The 21,388-nt window shown below is 39.5% G+C and overlaps 1 protein-coding gene across 5 annotated transcripts in view; it reads left to right on the forward strand.

Moving 5' to 3' along the window:
• chuk (component of inhibitor of nuclear factor kappa B kinase complex) overlaps nucleotides 1-21,388 on the forward strand; it is a 94,018-nt gene that overhangs the window by 29,215 nt on the left and 43,415 nt on the right. For all 5 annotated transcript variants that reach the window (XM_059946532.1, XM_059946529.1, XM_059946530.1 and 2 more), the window contains exons 7-12: nucleotides 540-629; nucleotides 4,003-4,127; nucleotides 7,640-7,747; nucleotides 11,791-11,926; nucleotides 14,271-14,462; nucleotides 15,733-15,835. In XM_059946532.1, the coding sequence (XP_059802515.1) occupies nucleotides 540-629; nucleotides 4,003-4,127; nucleotides 7,640-7,747; nucleotides 11,791-11,926; nucleotides 14,271-14,462; nucleotides 15,733-15,835 (754 nt within the window). The remainder of the gene's footprint in view (nucleotides 1-539; nucleotides 630-4,002; nucleotides 4,128-7,639; nucleotides 7,748-11,790; nucleotides 11,927-14,270; nucleotides 14,463-15,732; nucleotides 15,836-21,388) is intronic.

A 21,388-nucleotide genomic window follows, 5' to 3' on the forward strand; every position in this document is an offset into this window, starting at 1 on the left:
GCACGTTCAATATAACTTGTACTTCAAAATCCAGCCATTTTCTTCCTTTCAAATCAGTATTCCCTTTATTTTTAAAAAAGCATTTTGTCCCCTCTGTCCTTGCAACTACTGCTCCAACTCCCAATCTTTGTTTCCCATAGAGATCGTTGAATGAATTGTCATCTCCTAAATCTGAGCCCACTTCTCTTGAAGCTCATCAAGCAGGTTTCCATCAGTTTTGAATCCCTGCACACAAGAGTCCATTCAAAGACAAATGGTGTCAGTTCCCTTCTCAACAAAATAACTTGACCTTTCCTCTGCAGCATCTTTATCCGTCATTTGAGTGTGACTATTCTTGTTTACCTACTCATAGCTAGGTTTTTCTATAGTGAGATGAAGGTGGAATGAGAAAATAGGAATTAAATTTTATCAGTAACTCAACAAAATGTATGATCCACATAACAGAATTTAATATTTAGTAAAAGGAATTTACCCAGTTGCAATACTAGTTGCAAAAGTATTTGCAAATAGAACAAATAAATGTATTTTTGTTACTGCAGTTGATACATAAAATAATTGACTTGGGCTATGCCAAAGATCTAGACCAAGGAAGTCTTTGCACATCTTTCGTGGGGACATTACAATATCTGGTAAGTTTTGCTTTGCATTGTTTATTGTGCTATGACTTGCCTATCGTAATATACGAACATAATCAGGCCAATCCTGATGAAGGGTCTTGACACAAACTGTCAACTGTCTATTCCTTCCCATGTATGCTGACTAACCTGCTGAGTTCCTGCAGCATTTTCCATCTGTTACTCTGGGTGTCTAGAAGCTGCAGCATCTCTTGTTCTTGTGAATGCAATTAATTGTATTCAATCTCGAGTAGCATTTTTAAGCATGTGAACTGTATTCAATGATCATTGTTGGGAGAATGTTATGTCTGGAAAAGGTAAGAAATATGAATTAAAATACAGGTCTATTAAAACTCCCAATTATTAAATCCTTTACACCTTTAAATCACAATTGCCTGTCATTTTATAATTCCATCCCCCAGTAGTTTTATCGGTTTCAAAAAGCAAAAAAGGAAAACAGCATTTTGATATCAATCGTGCTTTAAGTTATTCAGCTGACACTATGACTCCAGCTTTGTGTCTTCAACAAAAAAAAATAATTTCAAGATTCAACATTCAAGATTGTTTAATGTCATTTCTGTGCATAAGTGTACATGAGAACAAAATAATTGTTACTCCAGATCCAATGCAGCACAAAAAAAGATAAAAGATCAGAATAATAATGAAAAATACAATAAATGTAAATACATCAGATAATTTACATTCATTATATATTCATAAGGAGATGCTATGTATAAGATCTTCTTTTGCTGGTTATGCCGCTGGGATTTTGGGCAGTAATGAAGGTCCTCCATCTCTGGTGGCATTCACAGCTTCCTTCATCATGTCAGTTGCTTCCTCTCGGTTTGCCTTCAATCATGTAATTCCCAGGTGGATAATCAGGAATACCGTTGCACATAGATGTGAAGTATTCTTCATTGCTGTTTACGTAACAGGTCAGTTTAACCAGTCAGGGTTGTTAACCCTAAGTTGAACCCCCAAACCTGGAGTCTGATCTCTACCCTTTGACTTGTTTGGCATGGGTGGCTACCAAAAGCCAAAGCATAAAGCCCTGACTCCAAACACGAGGAAATCTGCAGATGCTGGAAATTTGAACAACACACACAAAATGCTGGTGGAACACAGCGGGCCAGGCAGAATCTATAGGGAGAAATGCTGTCGATGTTTCGGGCCAAGACCCTTCGTCAGGACAGACGTCCAACCAGCAGAGTTCTCCAGGTCATTGAGACATGCAAGCCTCTTAACCATGACAAGGTTGTGGTCCCTTGGAGGATACAGTGGTGCTAGAAAGTTTGTGAACCCTGTAGAATATTTTCTATTTCTGCATAAATATGACATAAAATGTGATCAAATCTTCACTTCAGTCCTAAGACTAGATAAAGAGAACCCAGTTAAATAAATAACACAAAAACATTATACTTGTTCATTTATTTATTGAGAAAAATGTTCCAATATTACATGTATTTGTTGGAAAAAGTATGTGAACATATGGGGTTAATACCTTCTACAAAAGCTATTTGGAGTCAGGTGTTCCAGTCAATGAGATGAGATTGGAGGTGTGGGTTGTAGAGATGCCCTGCCCTATAAACCGAGAAACAAAGTTAGGTTACTGACAGAGCTTGCTCTTCTCAAGAAAGATCTGTTTATGTGCACCATACCTCAATCAAAACAAAGGACCTTGGAAGAAGAATTGTAGATTTGCATGAAGCTGGGAAAGGCTACAAAAGCATTTGTAAAGACCTAAATATTCATCAGTCCATGGCAAGAAAATTTGTCTACAAATGGAGGAAACTCAGTACTGTTGATACTCACCCTAGGAGTGGACATCCTGCAAAGATCACAACAAGAGCACAACATGCACTGCTGAAGAAGGTGAAAAAGAACACATGGGTAATGACAAAAGACCTGAAGAAATCTCTAGAACTTGCTAAAATCTCTGGTCATCTATCTACTATAAGAACAACACTGAACAAGAATGGTTTTCATGGAAGGACACCATGGAGGAAACCACCACTCTCCAAAACAGAACATTGCTGCATCTCTCAAGTTTGCAAAAGACCACCTGGATGTTCTACAGTGCTTCTGGGGCAATGTTCTTTGGATAGATAAAGTTGAATGTTTTGGCAGAAATGCACATTGCTATGTTTGGAGGAAAAAGAGCACGGCACACCAACATCAAAACTTTATCCCAACTGTAAAGCACAGTGGAAGGAGCATCCTGGTTTGGGGACTGCTTTGTTGCATTGGGGTCTGGAGAGCTTGCAGTCATTGAGGGAACAGTGAATTCAACATTGTACCACGACATTTTACAAGAGAATGTCAGGGTAACATTCTGTCACCTGAAATGAAAATGATAGTGAAAAAAGACAATGATCTGAAATACAAGAGTAAACCAGCAACAGAATGGTTTAAAAAGAAGAAAATTTGTGTTTTGGAATGGCTGAGTCAAAGTCCTGACCTTAATCCTATGGATATGTTGTGGAAGGATCTGAAGCAAGCAGTTCATGCAAGGAAGCCCACCAACATCCCAGGGTTGAAGCAGTTTTGTAAGCAGGAATGGCATAAAATTCCTCCAAGCCGATTTGCAGGACTGATCAACAGTTACTGGAAAGATCTAGTTGAAGGGGATCACCCAGTTACATAACTGGGTGAAAGCAAAAGAGTCACATACTTTTTCCAACAAATACATGTAATATTGGATAATTTTTCTCAATAAATAAATAAACAAGTACCAATTTTTTGTGTTACTTATTTAATTGGGTTCTCTATCTCGCTTTAGGACTTAAATGAAGATCAGATCATATTCATGCAGAAATAGTGAAAATTCTACAGGAGTCATGAACTTTCTGGCATCACTGTACATAATGTGAATGACAGGAAATGATGAAGTAGTGGTGGAGGTGTTGATCAGTCTTACCGTTTGGGGAAAGTAACTGTTTTTGAGTCTGGTGCTTTTGGTGTGGATGCTACGCAGCCTCCTACCTGATGGAAGTGGGGTAAACATTCTCTGTGTTGTAGTAAGTGTATCTTTTAGTCAAGTCAAATCTGTAAATCTCCAAAGAAGGTTATTGATATTTCAGTAACCACTTTATAAAAGAACTTCAACCAATAAATTTATTATTTATTTTGTTTTTCGTTCATTTTATCTAAAGGGTGTTATTATAACATGGTCTGCATAGAGATTAAATAACTGCCAGTATCTGAGGTTTATCAGTGAATTGATCACGTAGATTTTAACTGAACTCAGCTTGTACCATAGAAAGATGAGTATCAAATGTTACTGAGTTAATGTGCATGTTAGTAACAATGTTGGTTTACTTTCTTATTCTTTATTTTAAGAAGATCCAAAAAGATTTGTTTGTTCAAAGCATTGTTGTCTTTCTTCTAGGCGCCAGAGCTATTTGATTCACAATCTTACACAGTCACTGTAGACTACTGGAGCTTTGGAACACTAGTATTTGAATGCATCTCAGGATTTCGACCATTTTTGCATAACATGCAACCTTTTCAATCGTAAGTAAATTGGCTTTGTATCCCTGTGTACTGCTTAAGTCACAATTACAACTTAAACTATGTAGTCCCTTGAAAGAATATCGCTTCACAGATTAATTAGACAAAACTGGCACTGAGAAGGGGAGTATGTTAGAATAAGCACTTTTATCCAGGAGATAGGTTTTTGGGAATAGATTAAATGAACCTGGTGTTTAGACGCCAAATCGAGGCGGTGGGGACCAGGTGTGTGAGAGCATATCAGAGTGACTGAACATGAAGTTTCATGTTCATGTTTCATGACTGAACATGATCTAAGCATTGGGCCGAATCGAAAAGTCAGGTACAGGCCAAATTGAGGGAGTGGGGTCCCAGCTTCTGGAGTATATCAAGGATGATGATATAAGCACAGTACCAGAGTGAAAAGGTCAGGGTGTCAGGGCCTGAGGTGAGGTTCAGCTTGCTGCTCAATGATGCTTACTCAGCTTTGCACGGAACTATCTGTCTTGGGTCTTGTACTCTCTTTGTGGAATATAGTTCAGAATGCTATTTGCTTGCAGTTATTGTTTGCATGATGTGTGCTTAACAACCTTTATTTAATGGGTTATTTTTGGTTTCTCTGTTTTGTGGCTCCCTGTCAGGAGACGAATCCCAAGGTTGTATTATGTAAAAAGTATTTACACCCCCCCCCCAACTAGAAGTTTTCATGTTTTATTGTTTTACAACATTGAATCACAGTGGATTTAATTTGGCTTTTTTTGACATTGATCAACAGGAAAAGACTCTTTTGTGTCCAAATGAAAACAAATCTGTACAAAGAAATCTAAATTAACTACAAATATAAAACACACAATAATTGATTGCATAAGTATTCGCCCCCTTAAAGTGAGTGTTTAGTAAATGCAACTTTGGCAGCAATTACAGCCTTGAGTCTATGTGGATAAGTCTTTATTAGCTTTGCACATCTGGACACTACAATTTTTCCCCATTCTTCTTTAAAAAACTACTTGATCTCTGTCAGACTGCATGGGAGTCATGAGTGTCACAAATTCTCAATTTGGATTGAGGTCTGGACTCTGACTTGGCCACTCCAGCACATTAGCCTTGTTATTTTTAAGCTATTCCCGTGTAGCTTTGGCTTTTATGCTTGGGGACATCGTCTTGCTGGAAAACAAATCTTCTCCAAGTTGTAGTTCTCTTGCAGACCGCATCAGGTTTTCTTCCAGGATTTCCCTGTATTTTGCTGCTTTTATTTTACCCTCTACCTTCACAAGCCTTCCAGGGCCTGTTGCAGTGAAGCATCCACACAGCATGATGCAGCCACCACTATGCTTCACAGTAGAAATGGTGTGTTTTTGACGATGTGTGGTGTTTGGCTGATGCCAAACATTGTCTTTAGTCTGATGGCCAAAAGGCTCAATTTTGGTTTCATCAGACCAATAAACCTTCCTGCCAATTTCAGAGTCTCCCATGTGCCTTCCAGCAAACTCTAGCCAAGATTTCATGTGGATTTTTTTTAACGGTGGCTTTTTCTTTGCTACCCTCCCACAAAGCCGCAACTGTTGAAGCACCCGGGCAACAGTTGGTGTATGTGAGTCTCTCCCATCTCAGCCACTGAAGCTTGTAACTCCTCCAGAGTTGTCATAGGTCTCTTGGTGCCTTCCCTCACTAATCCCTTCTTGCACGGTCACTCAGTTTTTGAGGATGGCCTGTTCCAGGCAGGTTTACAGCTGTCCCATATTCTCTCCATTTCTGGATGATTGACAACTGTACTTCAAGGGATATTCAGTGACTTGGAAATTTCCTTGTCTCCATCTCCTGACTTGTGGTTTTCAATAACCTTTTTGCAGAGTTGCTTAGTTGCTTGTAGTCATAGGGTTTCAGCGTTGGAGGAGATTAGAGATAAGGAGGAGCAACATCATGGTGGAGTTTGAACATGACAGTAAATATTGAGGGATTGCTGGATTAGGAGCCTATAAAGGTTGGCAGACATAGGATAATTATGGTATGGGATAAAGGAATGGCTTTAAATGAGAATATCAATAGCTGTCCATTGGAATACCAGAAAAATCATGCGGCAGGGTAAGAAAGCCTTTGATAAGCTGAGGTATTGTAACATGAAGGGGTAACTTACCTGCCAGTCGAAAGCCCCTTCCACTGTGCCAGTTGCTGATTGGCTCATTTGATGGATGTGGCAGCTTTCTCCCATTTGCTGGCTTCGCATGACAGCACCAGCTTTCGGTTTTGGGCACCGCAGGGGTATAAGAATAGCGGATGTGAAACGCTTTGTCTCTTTTCGCTAGGGGTTCCCTTCATACTGTCATGAACAGGAACGAAGAGCCATTGACAAAGTATCCTGCAGATAGGAGTGCATGTGCTCTCTGATAAGTACCTGTTTGTTGAATATTTAGTGTTACAGTTGTGTAACCTGGGAAATACTGGTTTGAGTTAGAAGTGTTGTTGAATGTTTAGTATTGTGATTTTGTAACTTAGGGGCTTAGATATGTTGTTGTTTGACTTGGATGCTTGTCTGAGTGCTTCACTGTTTGTAAATAAATACAAACATAGTTTAACGTGCTTACTCGCGATCAGTATTTCCCATCCCCCTTACTGAATCTGCAAATCTGCTTCCATGTAACAAGTGTGGATGAAGGTTTTATCGAGGTGGACTGTATTTCAGTTGCATCCATGGTGGAGATTTGATTGGAACCGTTTATTGCATAGATTAGAGTTTGAGAGAAAGGAACCAGCTGTAACATAATTTTGCTCGGATTGGCACCTTGACCGTGAAACGCTATAACAATGCCATACGTGCTTCTAGTGTAAAGGACCCTAGATGAATCCCCCCCCCCCCCCCGAACCCACGCACGGTAAAAAAGAACCAAAAAAAAGTGGAAAAATTACCAAAGATAAAACACAAAATCAGGAGTCCAGGCATACCTAGTTCAGCTCAGTTCAATTCAATCTATCTCTGTGTCATTCGTTATTTACAGGTCACCCTGATCAAAATAGCAACAAAAAAAAATCAGCGACCAGAACGAGAAAGACATCATAATGTGTACACAGAGTCCAATCTACAAACTGCATCGAATAAACTTGCCCAAGGCCCAAGACTCGTGTTCGTCATAAAATTTGTTTTATGGCTGCAGTACTATGCAAGACATAAAAAAGAATATTACTATACGCAATGAAATAAATAGTGTAAAAGAGGAAGTGTTGGGTAGTGTTCATGAAATCTGATAGCAGAGGGAACGAAGCTAATCCTAAACTACCCATCATCAAAAAGACACCTTCACAAGATGATGCCTCAAGAAGGCGGCATCATCATTAAGGACTCCTGCCATCAGGGGCATGGTCTCTTCTCATTGCTCCCATCAGAGAGGAGGTTCAGAAGCCTAAAAATACACACTCAATGTTTTAGAAACAGCTTCTTCCATTATGGCCTTACTATTTATATTATTTTTCTGTAGTAATGAAATAAATGTATTAATATTTATTTCTGTAGTAGTTAATCATGTAGAAATGTTTCATTTTAGGCAAGACAAAATTAAATACAAGGGCCAATATGACATTATGGCTGTTGAAGAGATGAATGGTGAAGTAAAGTTCTCCACAAATTTACCACAGCCCAATGGCCTTAGCAGGTGAGTATCCTTGTTTATAGAATTTTCTGCATCTTGATCAACTTAAATTTTACTTTAATGTAAAATTAAACAGAACTTCAATCTTATTAAGTGAGGGATTGTGTAACCTGGGCCGGACTGTGGTGAAAAATGAAACTCAGGACGTACCATATCGAAAGGTGGGTTTCATGTAATTACAAGTAGAAAGAACAGGAAAGGTGAAATAATCAGACTCTTAAAGCTTGTCTAGTTTTAGTATCCTTAAGAATTTTTAGAATTTTCAACTTCCTGTCTTAACATTTTTGTTTTGAACAGTGTGCCTGCTTTGGATAAATAGTTTAATAGTGGCAGTTGTTTGATATCTTGCTTAAAAAGTCAGTGTTCCACAGTCACATTGGAGGGTAAGTGGTTGGAGACTTTGAGAACTGCAGGATAATGTTGAGGAATGCTGCTTCACTTTACCATTCAGGGATACTGAGAGGAATTTCATTTATCCAGTTCTTTGCCTAAAGTCAGCATTGTCACTGAAGTGAAGCAGTTGATTGATTTCCAATAGTATTGTGATGTTCTGGGCGGGGGCATGGTCGACAGTTGCATTTCTAATGACCTGCACTGTTTACTGTTCTTGTGTTAAAATGCTTTTGTGGGATTATGGTGGGAAGTTTCAGTTCATTTATTGTTACATTTTAGCTGGGGTTATACAGTTATTTGCTTGTGTATTTGTGGGTCACCCTAACTGTAACCGGGGTGTGTGATGGTCCCCTCCCCCGCTTGGGTTCTCTCTCCGGGTCATGGTGCCTGGTCTGTTTTGTGTCTATCACAATAAAACCATTGTTGAGTGGAAAAGCTTCCTTGTCTATCATTATGGACCAAATGCTCGCCACAACGTGTTATAGCCAGTCACACTGTTCATTAAAAGCACCCTTGAGTTCTCTTACATAGTTGATTTTCCCTTTTGTGAAAATGTGTGCAGAAACCAAACCTTGACTTGCTCTAGCGTGTGATGGATGCTGTTATTATAATACATTGATTAATTATAAGCAGAGAAGTACACTTGGAACATCTGGCAAATTGAGTTGTCCCCTTTCTAAATTGCTGCATGATTTTTGGATTAGTTGTATACCAGTGTATTGTTTGCTTAATTCAATAAAATTTGTGCTAAAGCCTGTGTTCTTCCACATGATGAGCAGATATTTTAATTTGGCATCATGGTCGGCACAGACATGGTGGGTCAAAGGGCCTGAGCCTATGCTTTGCTTTTCTATATTCAAAATGCAACTAAGTGTAACTGTAGTTCTCAATCTCTTCCACATAATGATTTCTTCCCACATCCTTAATAGTAACTCAGATTTACAGTTACATCTTTGTTTCCCTTGGAGTTTTTTATATGCATGTTGACAATTAATCTTTAAATTTAACCTAATCAGGTATCTACAGGTATCCCCCGCTATCTGAAGGTAGAGCATTTGTGACGGTTTGTAAACCAGAATGTCGTAAAGTGAAGAAGCAATTACCATTAACTTATATGGGAAAAATTCTGAGCGTTCTCACACCCAAAAAATAACCTATCAAATTGAACCAAGTAACACATAAAACCTAAAATAACATGAACATATAGTAAAAGCAGGAATGATATGATAAATATACAGTCTATATAAATTAGAAATATTGTATGTACAGTGTAGCTTCACTTATCAAAATTGGGAAGACAGTGAGCCAAAATCGATGTGGAGAAAAAAAATTGGCACGTATACGCATACGCATGTACATGCATGTGCGCACAACTGCCCACACAAGGCTTCACACTCATGGTAGTCTTTCTCAGGGTAAACACACCTATAAAGCGGGTGTCTTTTTCTCGTAAAAGCAAAAATCCTCTTTGGTTAGCGAAAACAGGTACTAATGTAGGTCTTTTGTAACAGCGAGCTGTTGTAAAGCGAACATTCGAAAGACGGTGGCCACCTGTATTAGAGTGGAACTACACTCAGTGGCCATTTTACTAGGTATCTCCTGTACCTAATAAAGTGGCACTGAGTGTATGTTCATGGTCTTCTACTGCTGTAGCTCTTTCAGTTCAGGGTTCAAAGTGTTATGAAGTCAGAGATGGTCTTCTGCACACCATTGTTGTAATGTGTGGTTATTTGTGTTACTGTCACCTTCCTGTCAGTTTGAACCAGTCTGCCCATTCCCCTCTGACCTCTCTCATTGACGAGGTGTCTTTGTCCACCAAACTGCTACTCATTGGATGTTATTTTGTTCTTCACACGTTCTCCCTGTGAACTCTTGAGGCTGTTGTGTGTGAAAATCCCAGGAAATCAGCAGTTTCTGAGATACTCAAACCACTCTGTCTGGCACCAACAATCATTCCACAGTCAAAATCATTTAGATCACATTCCTTACCCATTCTGAACAACAACCGAACCGCTTGCTGCTTTTATGCATTGAGTTGCTGCCAAATGATTGGCTGCTTAAATATGTGCATTAACGAGCTGATGTACCTAATAAAATGGCCACTGAGTGTAAGTGGCTCCATTGTTGTCAACCTTCCGCCTTTTGCTTTTGCTCTTGATGTGTCTCAATAGGGTAGAAATATTGAATATTGCTGAGATGGTAAGTATTGGCTAAAATAGATAGTGTTATTGGCTAAAACAAAGCTTTTACAGCACATACATCAGTGGTTCTAATTGCAGGAATGATGTGAAGCTAGATTATAAATATAACCTGCCTTGAGATTCCATTCAAAGCTTAGCGAGGTCAAGTATATAACTAGTTAAGATCCTGACATCTAGTTAGGAAGAATATGGTCATGCACTTTGGTAGAAGAAATAAAAGGGGAGACTGTTTTCTAAATGGCAAGGAACATTTTAAAAATCTGAGGTGCGAAGGGACTTGAGAGGCCTCGTGCAGGATTCCCTAAAGAGTAAATTGCAGGTTGAGTCAGTGGTGACGAAGGCAACTGGGATGTTAGCATTCATTTTGAGAGGACTAGGGTATAAAAGCAATGATACAATGTTCAGGTTTTATAAAGCACTGGTGAGTCCTCACTTGGAGTACTGTGAGCAGATTTGGGCCCCTTATCTAAGAAGGGATATGCTGACGTTGGAGAGGGTTCAAAGGAAAAATGATTCTGCAATTGAAAGGTTTGTCGATGAGAAGCATATGATAGCTTTGGGTCTTTATTTACTGCAATTCAGAAGAACGAGGGGTGAACTCAGTGAAACCTATCAAATGTTGAAAGGCCTTGATAAAGTGGATGTGGTTGTTTCCTATGGAGGGTGCTGTCAAAGACCAGAGAATACAGCCTCAAAATAGGGGGCTGTCCTTTTAGAAATGAGATGATGAGAAATTTCTGTAGCCAGAGAGTGGTGAATTTGTGGAATTCTTTGCCACAGGTGGCTATGGCCAAGTCATTGGGTATATTTAAGGCAGGGGTTGATAGATTCTTGATTAGTCAGGAGATGAAAATATACCGGGAGAAGGCAGGAGATTGGGGCTGAGAGGGGAAACGTTGAAAAGTGAAATGTTGAGGCAGACACGATGTGCCAAATGGCCTACTTCTGTTCTTATATCATATAGTCTTGAAATGTGTTAACACACAGTCCTCCGTGGGAATGTTATTGAGATATGACTCTTTTTGTCCTGCAAATATAATGCAAAATGATACAGAAATAAGATTCTGGACTGCTATCCAACAAAGTGTTAAAACTTTTTAAACTTGGTATGGTGTCCAAGTGCTACAATTTTACCTGGTAAATCAATACAAGAGCTCAATATTGGATGTAAAAGCACAATGCATGAGTTCATGATTATTATGAGTTTTTAAGCATTGTTATCGGTTGTACGTTAGAGAGCAGGTAACATGCTTCTTTTTAATATTAACAGCTATTACATAATTACAATGTTAAAAAGCTTCTAAATTGTGACTATAAAAATGCTGAAAACACTGTATCTCTGCAAGAAAAACATAGTGTTTCACATCCTTGACTCATCTTCAGAACTAAATTAAGATAATTATATTTTGTGGTAGAATATTTGAGACTTGTTGGTTTTAATTTTCTTTTTAGTTTAATGGTAAAACCATTGGAGACGTGGCTGCAAATGATGCTGGTTTGGGATCCAAAACAACGGGGTGGTGGTATAGATCCAACCACAAATAGACCAGCATGCTTCTTACTTCTGGATCAGATTTTAAGTCAGAAGGTTAGTGATGCAGAGTCAATTCAGTAAGATATTATAATATGCTATAATTTTTAATTGAATAAATTCTCTTCTGAAGAGAAACATGTTAAAAGACTATAAGTTGAGGATTACAATTGAATCTGAATCAGTCAAGTATACTAGATAGTTAAATTAAATACGTGGTACAAAAATTGAAGGGGATGTCAAGATATAGTGTTTCTCCAGAAGTGCTATGTTTTGTTCTAAGTATTGCTATGTATTTCCCGAAAGCAGGGCTCCCAACCTGAAGTCCACTGACCCCTTGCCAAATGGAATTCATCCATGGCATAATAAAGGTTGGGAAGCCCTGCTCTAGAGCACGAAGACTTCAGAAAACAGAATTTCATTTTGCATCATAGAATGTACCACAGAATACATTTTGGTGCATATTGAGGAAGAGTATTGGGTTTGAAACATTTGCATTGTCTATCTTTTTTTTCTTAGTCACGCAATCAGTAAATTAATCATAATTAGTTCCCAAGAAGTACATATGGAATAAAAATTATTCAGAAAGATTGTGAACAGTATGTGCAGCATTTTTCTTCCTCTGACAACTGTGTCCTAATCATTGTTTTCTAACACCCTTGATCAATGAGGAGTGCAGATGGAGACTTGTGTAATACTTGATATAGCCAGCGATAATTAAGTTTTTTAAAGGAAAAATAATTGATTCTTTCACAACCTTATGGTATCCCATGGTACTTGAATGCTAAAAAGCAAAAAAAACTTGAAATACCAAAGAATGTTGGAGGTACAGAGCAGATGAGGGAGTCTATGAGAGGGAAACAATAGTAATTTTGAGCAATAACCTTTCATCAGATCTGGGATGTTAGGAAATGAACAGGTTTTAATACATCTACAAGGAGAGGAATCAAGAGAAACTAAGTGTTTGATAGGGCAAACAGAGAGATTGAATGTGACAAGTGGGGTTTCCAGGTGATGAGGGTCACTTAATCACAGATGATCCTGTGCAGTGTGCCCCCTCATACCAGACGTGATGCAGCCAGTCGAATACTATCCGCGGTACATTGGTAGAAATTTGCAAGATTCTTTGGTGACCTTCAAAATCTCCTCAAACTCCTGATGAAATATATCCCATCATGCCTTCTTTGTAACTACATCGTTATGTAGGGCCCAGGATAGATCTTCAGAGATGTTGACACCCTGGAACTTGAAATTGCGCACCCTTTTCACTTCTTATCCCTCAGCGAGGGCTGGTGTGTGTTCCCTTGTTTTACCCTTCCTGAAGTCCATAGTCGGTTCTTTGACCTTACTGACATTGAGTGCTGGGTTGTTCTTGCGACACCACTCAACCAGCTGATCAATCTCGCTCCAGTGTGCCTTCGCCATCTGAAATTCTGCCAACACTGTTGTGTCGGCAGCAGATTTAAAAATGAGTTTGAGCTGTGCCTAGCCTTATAGTTATGAGTGTCGAGGGTAGAGCAGTGGGCTAAGCCCATATCCTTGAGGTGCGCCAATGTTGATTATCAGCAAGGTGGAGATGTAGTTTTCCAATCTGCACCGACTGTGGTCTTCTGGTTAGGAAGCTGAGGATCTATTTGCAAAAGCAGACATAGAAGGTGATGTTTTAGAGCTCTTTGATCAGATCTTTTGGAATGATTGTGTTAAACACTAAACTGTAGTCAATGAACAGCAGCCTGAGTTAAGTATTAGTACTGTCCAGGTGATCCAAGGCCAAGTGAAGAGCCAGATTGATCATATTCGCTACATTTATTGAACAAACCATGAAGGGAAAGTGCCCTGATCTTCTAAGAAATAGCATTACGGCATGTTTTACGCCCTTGGAAAGCAGAAAAGTTAATGCCTTAGATACTTAACTACAACCAGCAGCATCAGTGTAGATTTACTTTCTTGAACCTATGACATTTGAACTTTTCTTTCAACTAATCTGTTGTTGATATAGTTGCCACTGAGCTTTTAAGTATTCATATCCCTCCTGTGTGATATAAGTTTAGCCCAAAAGTTAACTAAGAATTGTTGCAATCTTGAGTAATTTGCTAGGATCATTATTTGCCTTAGAGTGTCCTCTTGTGGCTGATACAAATATTGCAAGTATGGAAAGAATTCCAGTTTAGAATTACACTAGGCTGTTTTCTACTTGTGGTTTTAATAGGAAAATCACAGTGACACCTGAATCTCTGGCCCCAATTTTGGTCAAATGTTTTTCACTCTTTCCCAGTAATCCATTTATCATGTAGTAAAGCAATTGAAAATAGTCTGGGCTAAATTTCTGTTGTGAATTGTATGGGGCTGATGGAATTAATTGCAAAGAAAACTAAAAGTATCATTATATCTTTGGTCACAGTTTGTTCATATATTAAATATGACTTCTGCCCGAGTTCATTCCTTTTTGATCAAACCTGATGAGAGTCTACATTCTCTTCAAATGCGCATTGAAGCTGAAACAGGAATTGCTGCTGCAAATCAAGAGTTGCTTGTGGAAACTGGAATTTCGTTGGATCCTCGTAAGCCTGCCAATCAATGTGTGCCAGATGTGGTATGTATTATCCTTTATTATCTTTATGCAAAAGTAGATATTTTATAAGACTTGATGATTATTGATGCTGTGTAAAAACTCATATAAAAAGTACTAAATAAATTTTTGAAATTTTTAAAATCTCAAAATCCCACCAAATTACCCAGTTAACTGGGAAAGAAGACTATGCAGTACCTAAGAAGTGGTATTAAATGATGCTTTTGTCAAAGATGCCTCATATTGTCATTCCCTTTAAGAAGTTCGTCAGTTTGATTTGTGTGGTTCAATGCCTTTAATAGAAGGGGCAAAGTGATGAATTTTGTTCGAGTATCCTAAGTGTTAGTACAAGATTCTGTGTTTACTCTTAAACAAAAAAGGTGAAGCAGTGTGCTCTTTTACTTTAATGGTCAAAATAAACTACAAATGCCATATTATATGAAATTCTATCAATAAAACAATGTGTGTTTCTTTAGCAATACATACAAAATGCTGGAGGAACTCAGCAGGCCAAGCAGTTGAGTCGTGTGAGATGACACTTCACCCGTGAGTCTGTTATATTCGGAGCTCCTGGTATGCTGCTGAGATCCGATGCAATTTGGGAGGCCGCTTCGCCGAGCACCTACGCTCCATCCACCAGAAAAAGCGGGATCTTCCAGTGGCCACCCTTTTTAATTCCACTTCTCATTCCCATTCTAACATGTCAGTCCAGTTCTCCTCCACTGTCGCGATGAGGCCACATTCAGGTTGGAGGAACAACACCCGATATTCCATCTGGATAGCCTCCAACCTGATGGCATGAACATCAGTTTCTCAAACTTCCAGTAATGCCCCCTTTTCTCTCCCCCCCCTTCACCACTCCCCATTCACTTTTCCTCTCTTACCTTATCTCCTTACCTGCCTCTGGTGCTCCTTCCCCTTTTCTTTCGTCCATGGCCTTCTGTCCTCTCCAATCAGTCTCCCCCTCCTCCAGTCCTGAATCTCTTTCACCAAATCAATTTTCCAGCTCTTTACTCACCCCTCCCCTTCTCCTCCCCCTCCCTTGCAGTTCCAACTATCACTATGTGTTGCTTCCTTCTCTCTCCCCACTTCTAACTCTGACTCCATCTTTTTTCCCTCCAGTCCAAATAAAGGGTCTCAGCCCGAAACATTGGCTGTATTCTTTCACATCGATGCTGCCTGGCCTGTTGAGTTCCTCCAGTATTTTGTGTGTGTTGCTTAGATTAACAACATCTGCAGATTTTCTCTTGTGTGTGTGTGTGTGTGTTTCTTTATGTTTTTCTCATTTCTGCAGAGAGGATGGGACAGATACATGGTGTACCTCTTCGATAAAAGTAGTACCATCTATGAAGGGCCCTTTGTCGCTAGAAAATTGCCAGAGCATGTTAGTTATGTTGGTAAGAATGATGTTTTGTGTGACATTTCTATCAAGTTTAAAATAAGATAGGGTAATAAAATTACAGTCTATTTAATATGCTACTCATGAATCAAAATCAAGTTTAATATCATTGGCATATATCATCAAATTTGTTGTCTTTGCGGCAGCAGTACAGTGCAAAAATATTGTTTTTAAAGTAGCGTGGTATTGTTCATGGGTTCAATGTCCATTCAGAAATTGGATTCCAATGGTTTTCCCAAACTATATCTTGTTTAAATTTAGAGAAAATCAGAAGTGTTATTTTTGACCCTTCGATTAACTTTGAAGAAACCTGGAGACCATTTATTCAACACTTTCATATGAGCTAAATCGACCTTTCCCAAACCTCTTTTATTACCTTTAAATATTTGGATAGAAGAGTGGAGTTATTGACGCTACTGTTTATATCTGTTATAATATAATAGCTCAGTTTTTTTAGTTTAGTTTCCAAGTTGGTTAGTTTTTTTTCTTTATTTTTTTTCAATTTGTGTGTTTTCCTTTCTACTTGGGAGATTTGGGACATTTGTGTTATCAATAGTTTATATTTGTATATACTGCTATATTAACTTTGTATTCCCAATCTCTCTGTATTTCTATTGTTACTATGCTTTGTTTGAATATCAATAAAAAGATTTAAAAAGAAAGAAAAAGAAATTAGATGGCAACGGGAAAAAAGCTGTTCCTGAATCATTCAGTGTGTGCCTTCAGCCTCGTATATCTCCTCCCTGATTGTAGCAATGAGAACAGGGCATGTCCTGGGTGATGGGAGTCTTTAACGATAGCTGCCACTTTTTGGAGGTATCACTCCTTGGAGATGTCCTGGATACTGCAGAGGCTACTGTCCATTTAGAACTGACTAAGTTTACACCTCCCTGAAGCTTATTTTAATCCTGTGCATTCCCCCCCCCCCCCGGCCCCCGCCCAAGACAGTGATGCATCTCATTAGAATGCTCTCCACGGTACATCTGTTGAAATATGCTAGTGTCTTTGGAGACGTACCAAATCTCCTCAGACTCCTAAAGGAGTATAGCTGCTGTCCTCCTTACTTTGTAGCTGCATCAATGAGATATTAAGTGATGTCACAGCTTATGGCTTTTAATGTAAAAATTGTACCATGCTACAAATTTTCTGACTGTCCTTGAGCAACTGTTGAACATTCAGAAATAAATTTAAACAACATGTTTGTTGCTACTTTATATCCACCTATTCTAAATTAGCTTTACTAAATAGTGGTGCTCGAAAGTTTGTGAGCCCTGTAGAATCTTCTCTATTTTTGCCTAAGTTGTTATCAGATATTCATATAAGTCCTAAAAATAGATGGAGAACCCAATTTAAAAAGTAACACAAAAAACATTATACATGTTCATTTATTTCTTTTTAAATCATTCTGAACACTCCAAGCAACTCCATAAAAAGGTTATTGAAAAGCACAAATCAGGAGGTGGATACATTTCCAAATCAATGACTATCCCTTGGAGTACAGTTAAGTCAATCATCAAGAAATGGAAAGAATATGGGACAGAGCAGGCCATCTTCAAAAACTTGAGTGACTGTGCAAGGAGGGCTCTGTTGAGGGAGGCCACCAAGAAACCTGGAGAATTACAGGCTTCAGTGGATGGGAGAGACTGCTCATGCGACAGTTGCTGCCCTGGTGCTTCACCAGTCACAGCTTTATGTGAGAGTGGCAAAGAGAAAGCCACTGTTGGGGGGGGGGGGGGGGTGGAACCTCACATGAAATCTCAGCTAGAGCTTGCCAGAAGACACGTGGGAGCCTCAGAATTCAGCTGGAAGAAGGTCCTATGGTCTGATGAAACCAAAATTGAGCTTTTTGTCGGTCAGCCTAAACGCTATGTTTGGCATAAGCCAAACACCACACATCATCAAAAACACACCATTCTTACTGTGAAGTATGGTGATGGCTGCATCATCCTCCATGGTGGAGGACGCTTCACTACAGCAGGCCCTGGAAGGCTTGTGAAGGTAGAGGGTCAAATGAATATAGTAAAGTACAGAGAAATCCTGGAGGAAAACCTGATGCAGTCTGTAAGAGAATTGCAACTTGCAAGAAGATTGGTTTTCCAGCAAGACTATGACCCCAAGCATAAAGCCAAAGCTACACAGAAATGCCTTAAGAACAGCAAAGTTGATGTCCTGGAGTGGTCAAGTCAGAGTCCAGACCTCAATTGAGAGTTTGTGGCTAGACATGAAAAGAGATGTTGACTCATAATCCCCATGCAATCTGACACAGCTTGAGCAGTTCTTTTTTTAAGAAGAATGGGGAAAAATTGCAGTGTTCAGATATGCAAAGCTGATAGAGACTTTATCTACAAAGACTCAAGGCTATAATTGCTGCCAAAAGTGCATCTACTAAATACTGACTTGAAGGGGGTGAATACTTGGCAATCAATTTTATTGTGCTTTATATTTGTAATTAATTTAAATCACTTAGTAGAGATCTGTTTTCACTTTGGCACCGTGCGTCTTTATCTGTTGACACTGTCAAAAAAAGCCAAATTAAATCCACTGTGATTCAATGTTCTAAAACATAAAATCTTCCAAGAGGGAGAATACTTTTTCTTGGCACTGTAGAAGTTCTAATGCACACATTAAGGGTGTGCCGCGACAGCACTACAGATCCTTGTGTAAATCCAGTTTGTGTGTATTATGCATCTGCACAATCTCTTGCATTTACGTAACTGTTGCATGTTTTGGGAATCTAAATATAAACCACCAATTAGTTGGATTACTCAACAATATAAAATCTAATGCAGAAATTTACAATAACAATATACAACATATCTGTTTTCTTTGCATAGCATGGAGCCATAGATTTTAAAAAGGAAACATGAATTTAACATTTATTGTTGAGATGCTTGCCACCCGAGTTTTTGACTTGATTCAAAATATTCAGAAATTCTTGGATTTCCTTTCATTGATAAAATTAAGTTTGCTGTGCCATTCAGGTAGAAATTGGGAGATGGTGGAAATAGGTTCCTGAAGGAGGAGGCCGTACCAAAGCAAAAGAGAGGGAGAGGCCGGGGTGAATCTTATTCTTTGTCACCGATATGGGAGATTAGGTTAATGAAGTTTACGAAGCTTTTCTCTCCAGTTGGTCAGTTTTCTAGCAATGTTTCAATGTCACCAGATCATAATACAGTTTTAGATGTTGAATCCTATTAGCAAAGGAACAAATGTTCTGAAAGGTTCTATGGATTGGGATAATCCTGATTCAGGGAATGCTTCAGAAGACGAACAGCTAGGATAGAAGAAGCTTGGTCTTGATCACACATGATCCGTAAAGACAAGCTGGTGACATTCTGTTAAGTGGAATATAAAAGACATATTTGGATGAGTTGAAGGAGACAATCAGACTCTTCTGAAATATTGAGCAAGGGAACATTGGAATCTGAGACCTTAGAACTGAAAAAGTGGTAAAGTAAGCACACAACCAGGCAAGGAGGGAGAAATGAGTTGTGTTAACCAGTGGCCAGAAGTTTGGGTAGTGGGGTCAGGCTGACTGAGAAAGGTAATAAGGGATCTGCTTTGAGGGAGATACTTCTAGGTGGGAAACATATAAAGAAATGACCATGTCTGACTGTGTAGAACTTCATGATTTAATTACTAGTGACTGTGACCTGGAAGCCAGTCTCAAAATCAGTAACTCTTTATGTCGATGAAGTCTCATGTGGAACTTTTTTTAAAAATTAAAATCAAAAAGCATTGGGAATCTAGGGCAATGTGTACAGGGCAGGATAAGAACTCAGATTAAAACAGTAGAAAAATGCCATTTCATTCAGACTTGAGAAAGAGAGAGCTAAAGCTTTCTTTTATGGAAACCATGTGTTCAATTTCACCATTAATGTTTTCCGGAGTCATTCGGGCCAAGTTGTTGACTAGACTTACTGAGATGCTCATGCGTGGATTTTTACTGCATGTGTCCTACTGTAATGACTTCAAAGGTTCAAAGGTACAATTTAATGTCAGAGAAATATATACAATCCACATCCTGAAATGCTTTTTCTTCACAACCATCCATGAAAACAGAGGAGTGCCCCAAGAATGAACAACAGTTAAATGTTAGAACCCCAGAGTCCCCCCCAGTTCCCCTCCCTTCCGCGCGTCAGCAGCAGTGAGCAACAATCCCCCTCCCCACCACCGGCAAAAATAAAGCACACCCGCACCCAGCAAAGTGTGAGCGAAGCAATAGCAAAGATATAGACTTGCAGTTACCCCATCGTTCACCTGATAATGTGACATGCTGCAGGCTCTCTCTCTGTCTCCGAATAAGGGGGAAAGAGGTGACTCCATTTTCCAACAAGCGGGGAGACATAACAAACAACTGGCTGGTATACGATGTTAAAAATCTGTTGCGTCGCTTTTTACGAGCTCTGTGCCTGAAGATCGCAAAGATCCCAGGTCAAAGGCATACAGCAGATGTTCCGACTCCCCCAACGACACGCGGGTCTCCTGTGGTGACACCGACCCTTGATCCGCCTGTTTCCAGTTCCTCAAGGTCCCAGGCTTCTGAATCCAAGCTGAAATCTTAGGCCAAGCCTTTGGCATGCTGAATAGCAGCCGATTGTGGAACCCTGAGAGCGGGTCCCATTCCCTCAAAGAACCATAGTCAGCGTGTAACTCCAGGTCAGGGTCTTCATAGGAACCTTGAAAGGGAAAAATAAAGATACTGAAGATGGAAATAGAACTGTTTTTGAAGATGCAAGCAGAGGAGTCGCCGTTGGGCGCCATAACTACTTAGCTCTGCCACATTGTCAAAGTATACTTGGAGTGCTAACATAGAAAAGCATTACAACAGCAACAGCAATTTGCTTTCACCTTGTAACATGTCTGATAGTTAATGTGAGTATCTGCCTCAGGAATTGCTGCTGCAGTTCTACACTGCAGTCATTGAGTCTGTCCTGTGCACCTCCATCACTGTGTGGTTTGGAGCCGCCACCAAGCAGGATAGAACCAGACTACAGCGCACAGTGAGGACTGCCGAGCGCATCATTGGAGCCTCCCTGCCCTCTATTGTGGACCTGTACTCTTCCAGGTTGAAGAAGAGGGCGGGGAACATCATAAAGGACTCCTTCCATCCTGCGCACGGACTGTTTGAACTGCTTCCGTCTGGTAGGCGCTTCAGATCCCTCCAGACTAAGACAAATAGGCACTGGAGAAGTTTTTTCCCTACTGCGGTCACTTTGCTGAACAGTTAACTGCCAGTTAACTGTAGGCTATCTATTACTTGGATTACACTACTTGTATGTATAATCTATATTTTCATTTATATTTATCATTATTATTGTTATGAGCAGAGAGACAACATCTGCCGGAAGTAAATTCCTTGTATGTGTACAGGTACTTGGCAATTAAAGTCTGATTCTGATTAGACAGAATCTGATAACAAAAGAGAAACTGCCGATGCTGGAAATCTGGAACAATGCCCAATGCTGGAGTAATTCAGTGGGTCAGGCAGCAACTACAAAGGGAATGGACAGTCAACGTTTCGGGCTGAGACCATCAGGTCCTGATGAAG

This window comes from Hypanus sabinus, chromosome 21 (genome assembly GCF_030144855.1).
Source record: "Hypanus sabinus isolate sHypSab1 chromosome 21, sHypSab1.hap1, whole genome shotgun sequence".
NCBI lineage: Eukaryota > Metazoa > Chordata > Chondrichthyes > Myliobatiformes > Dasyatidae > Hypanus > Hypanus sabinus.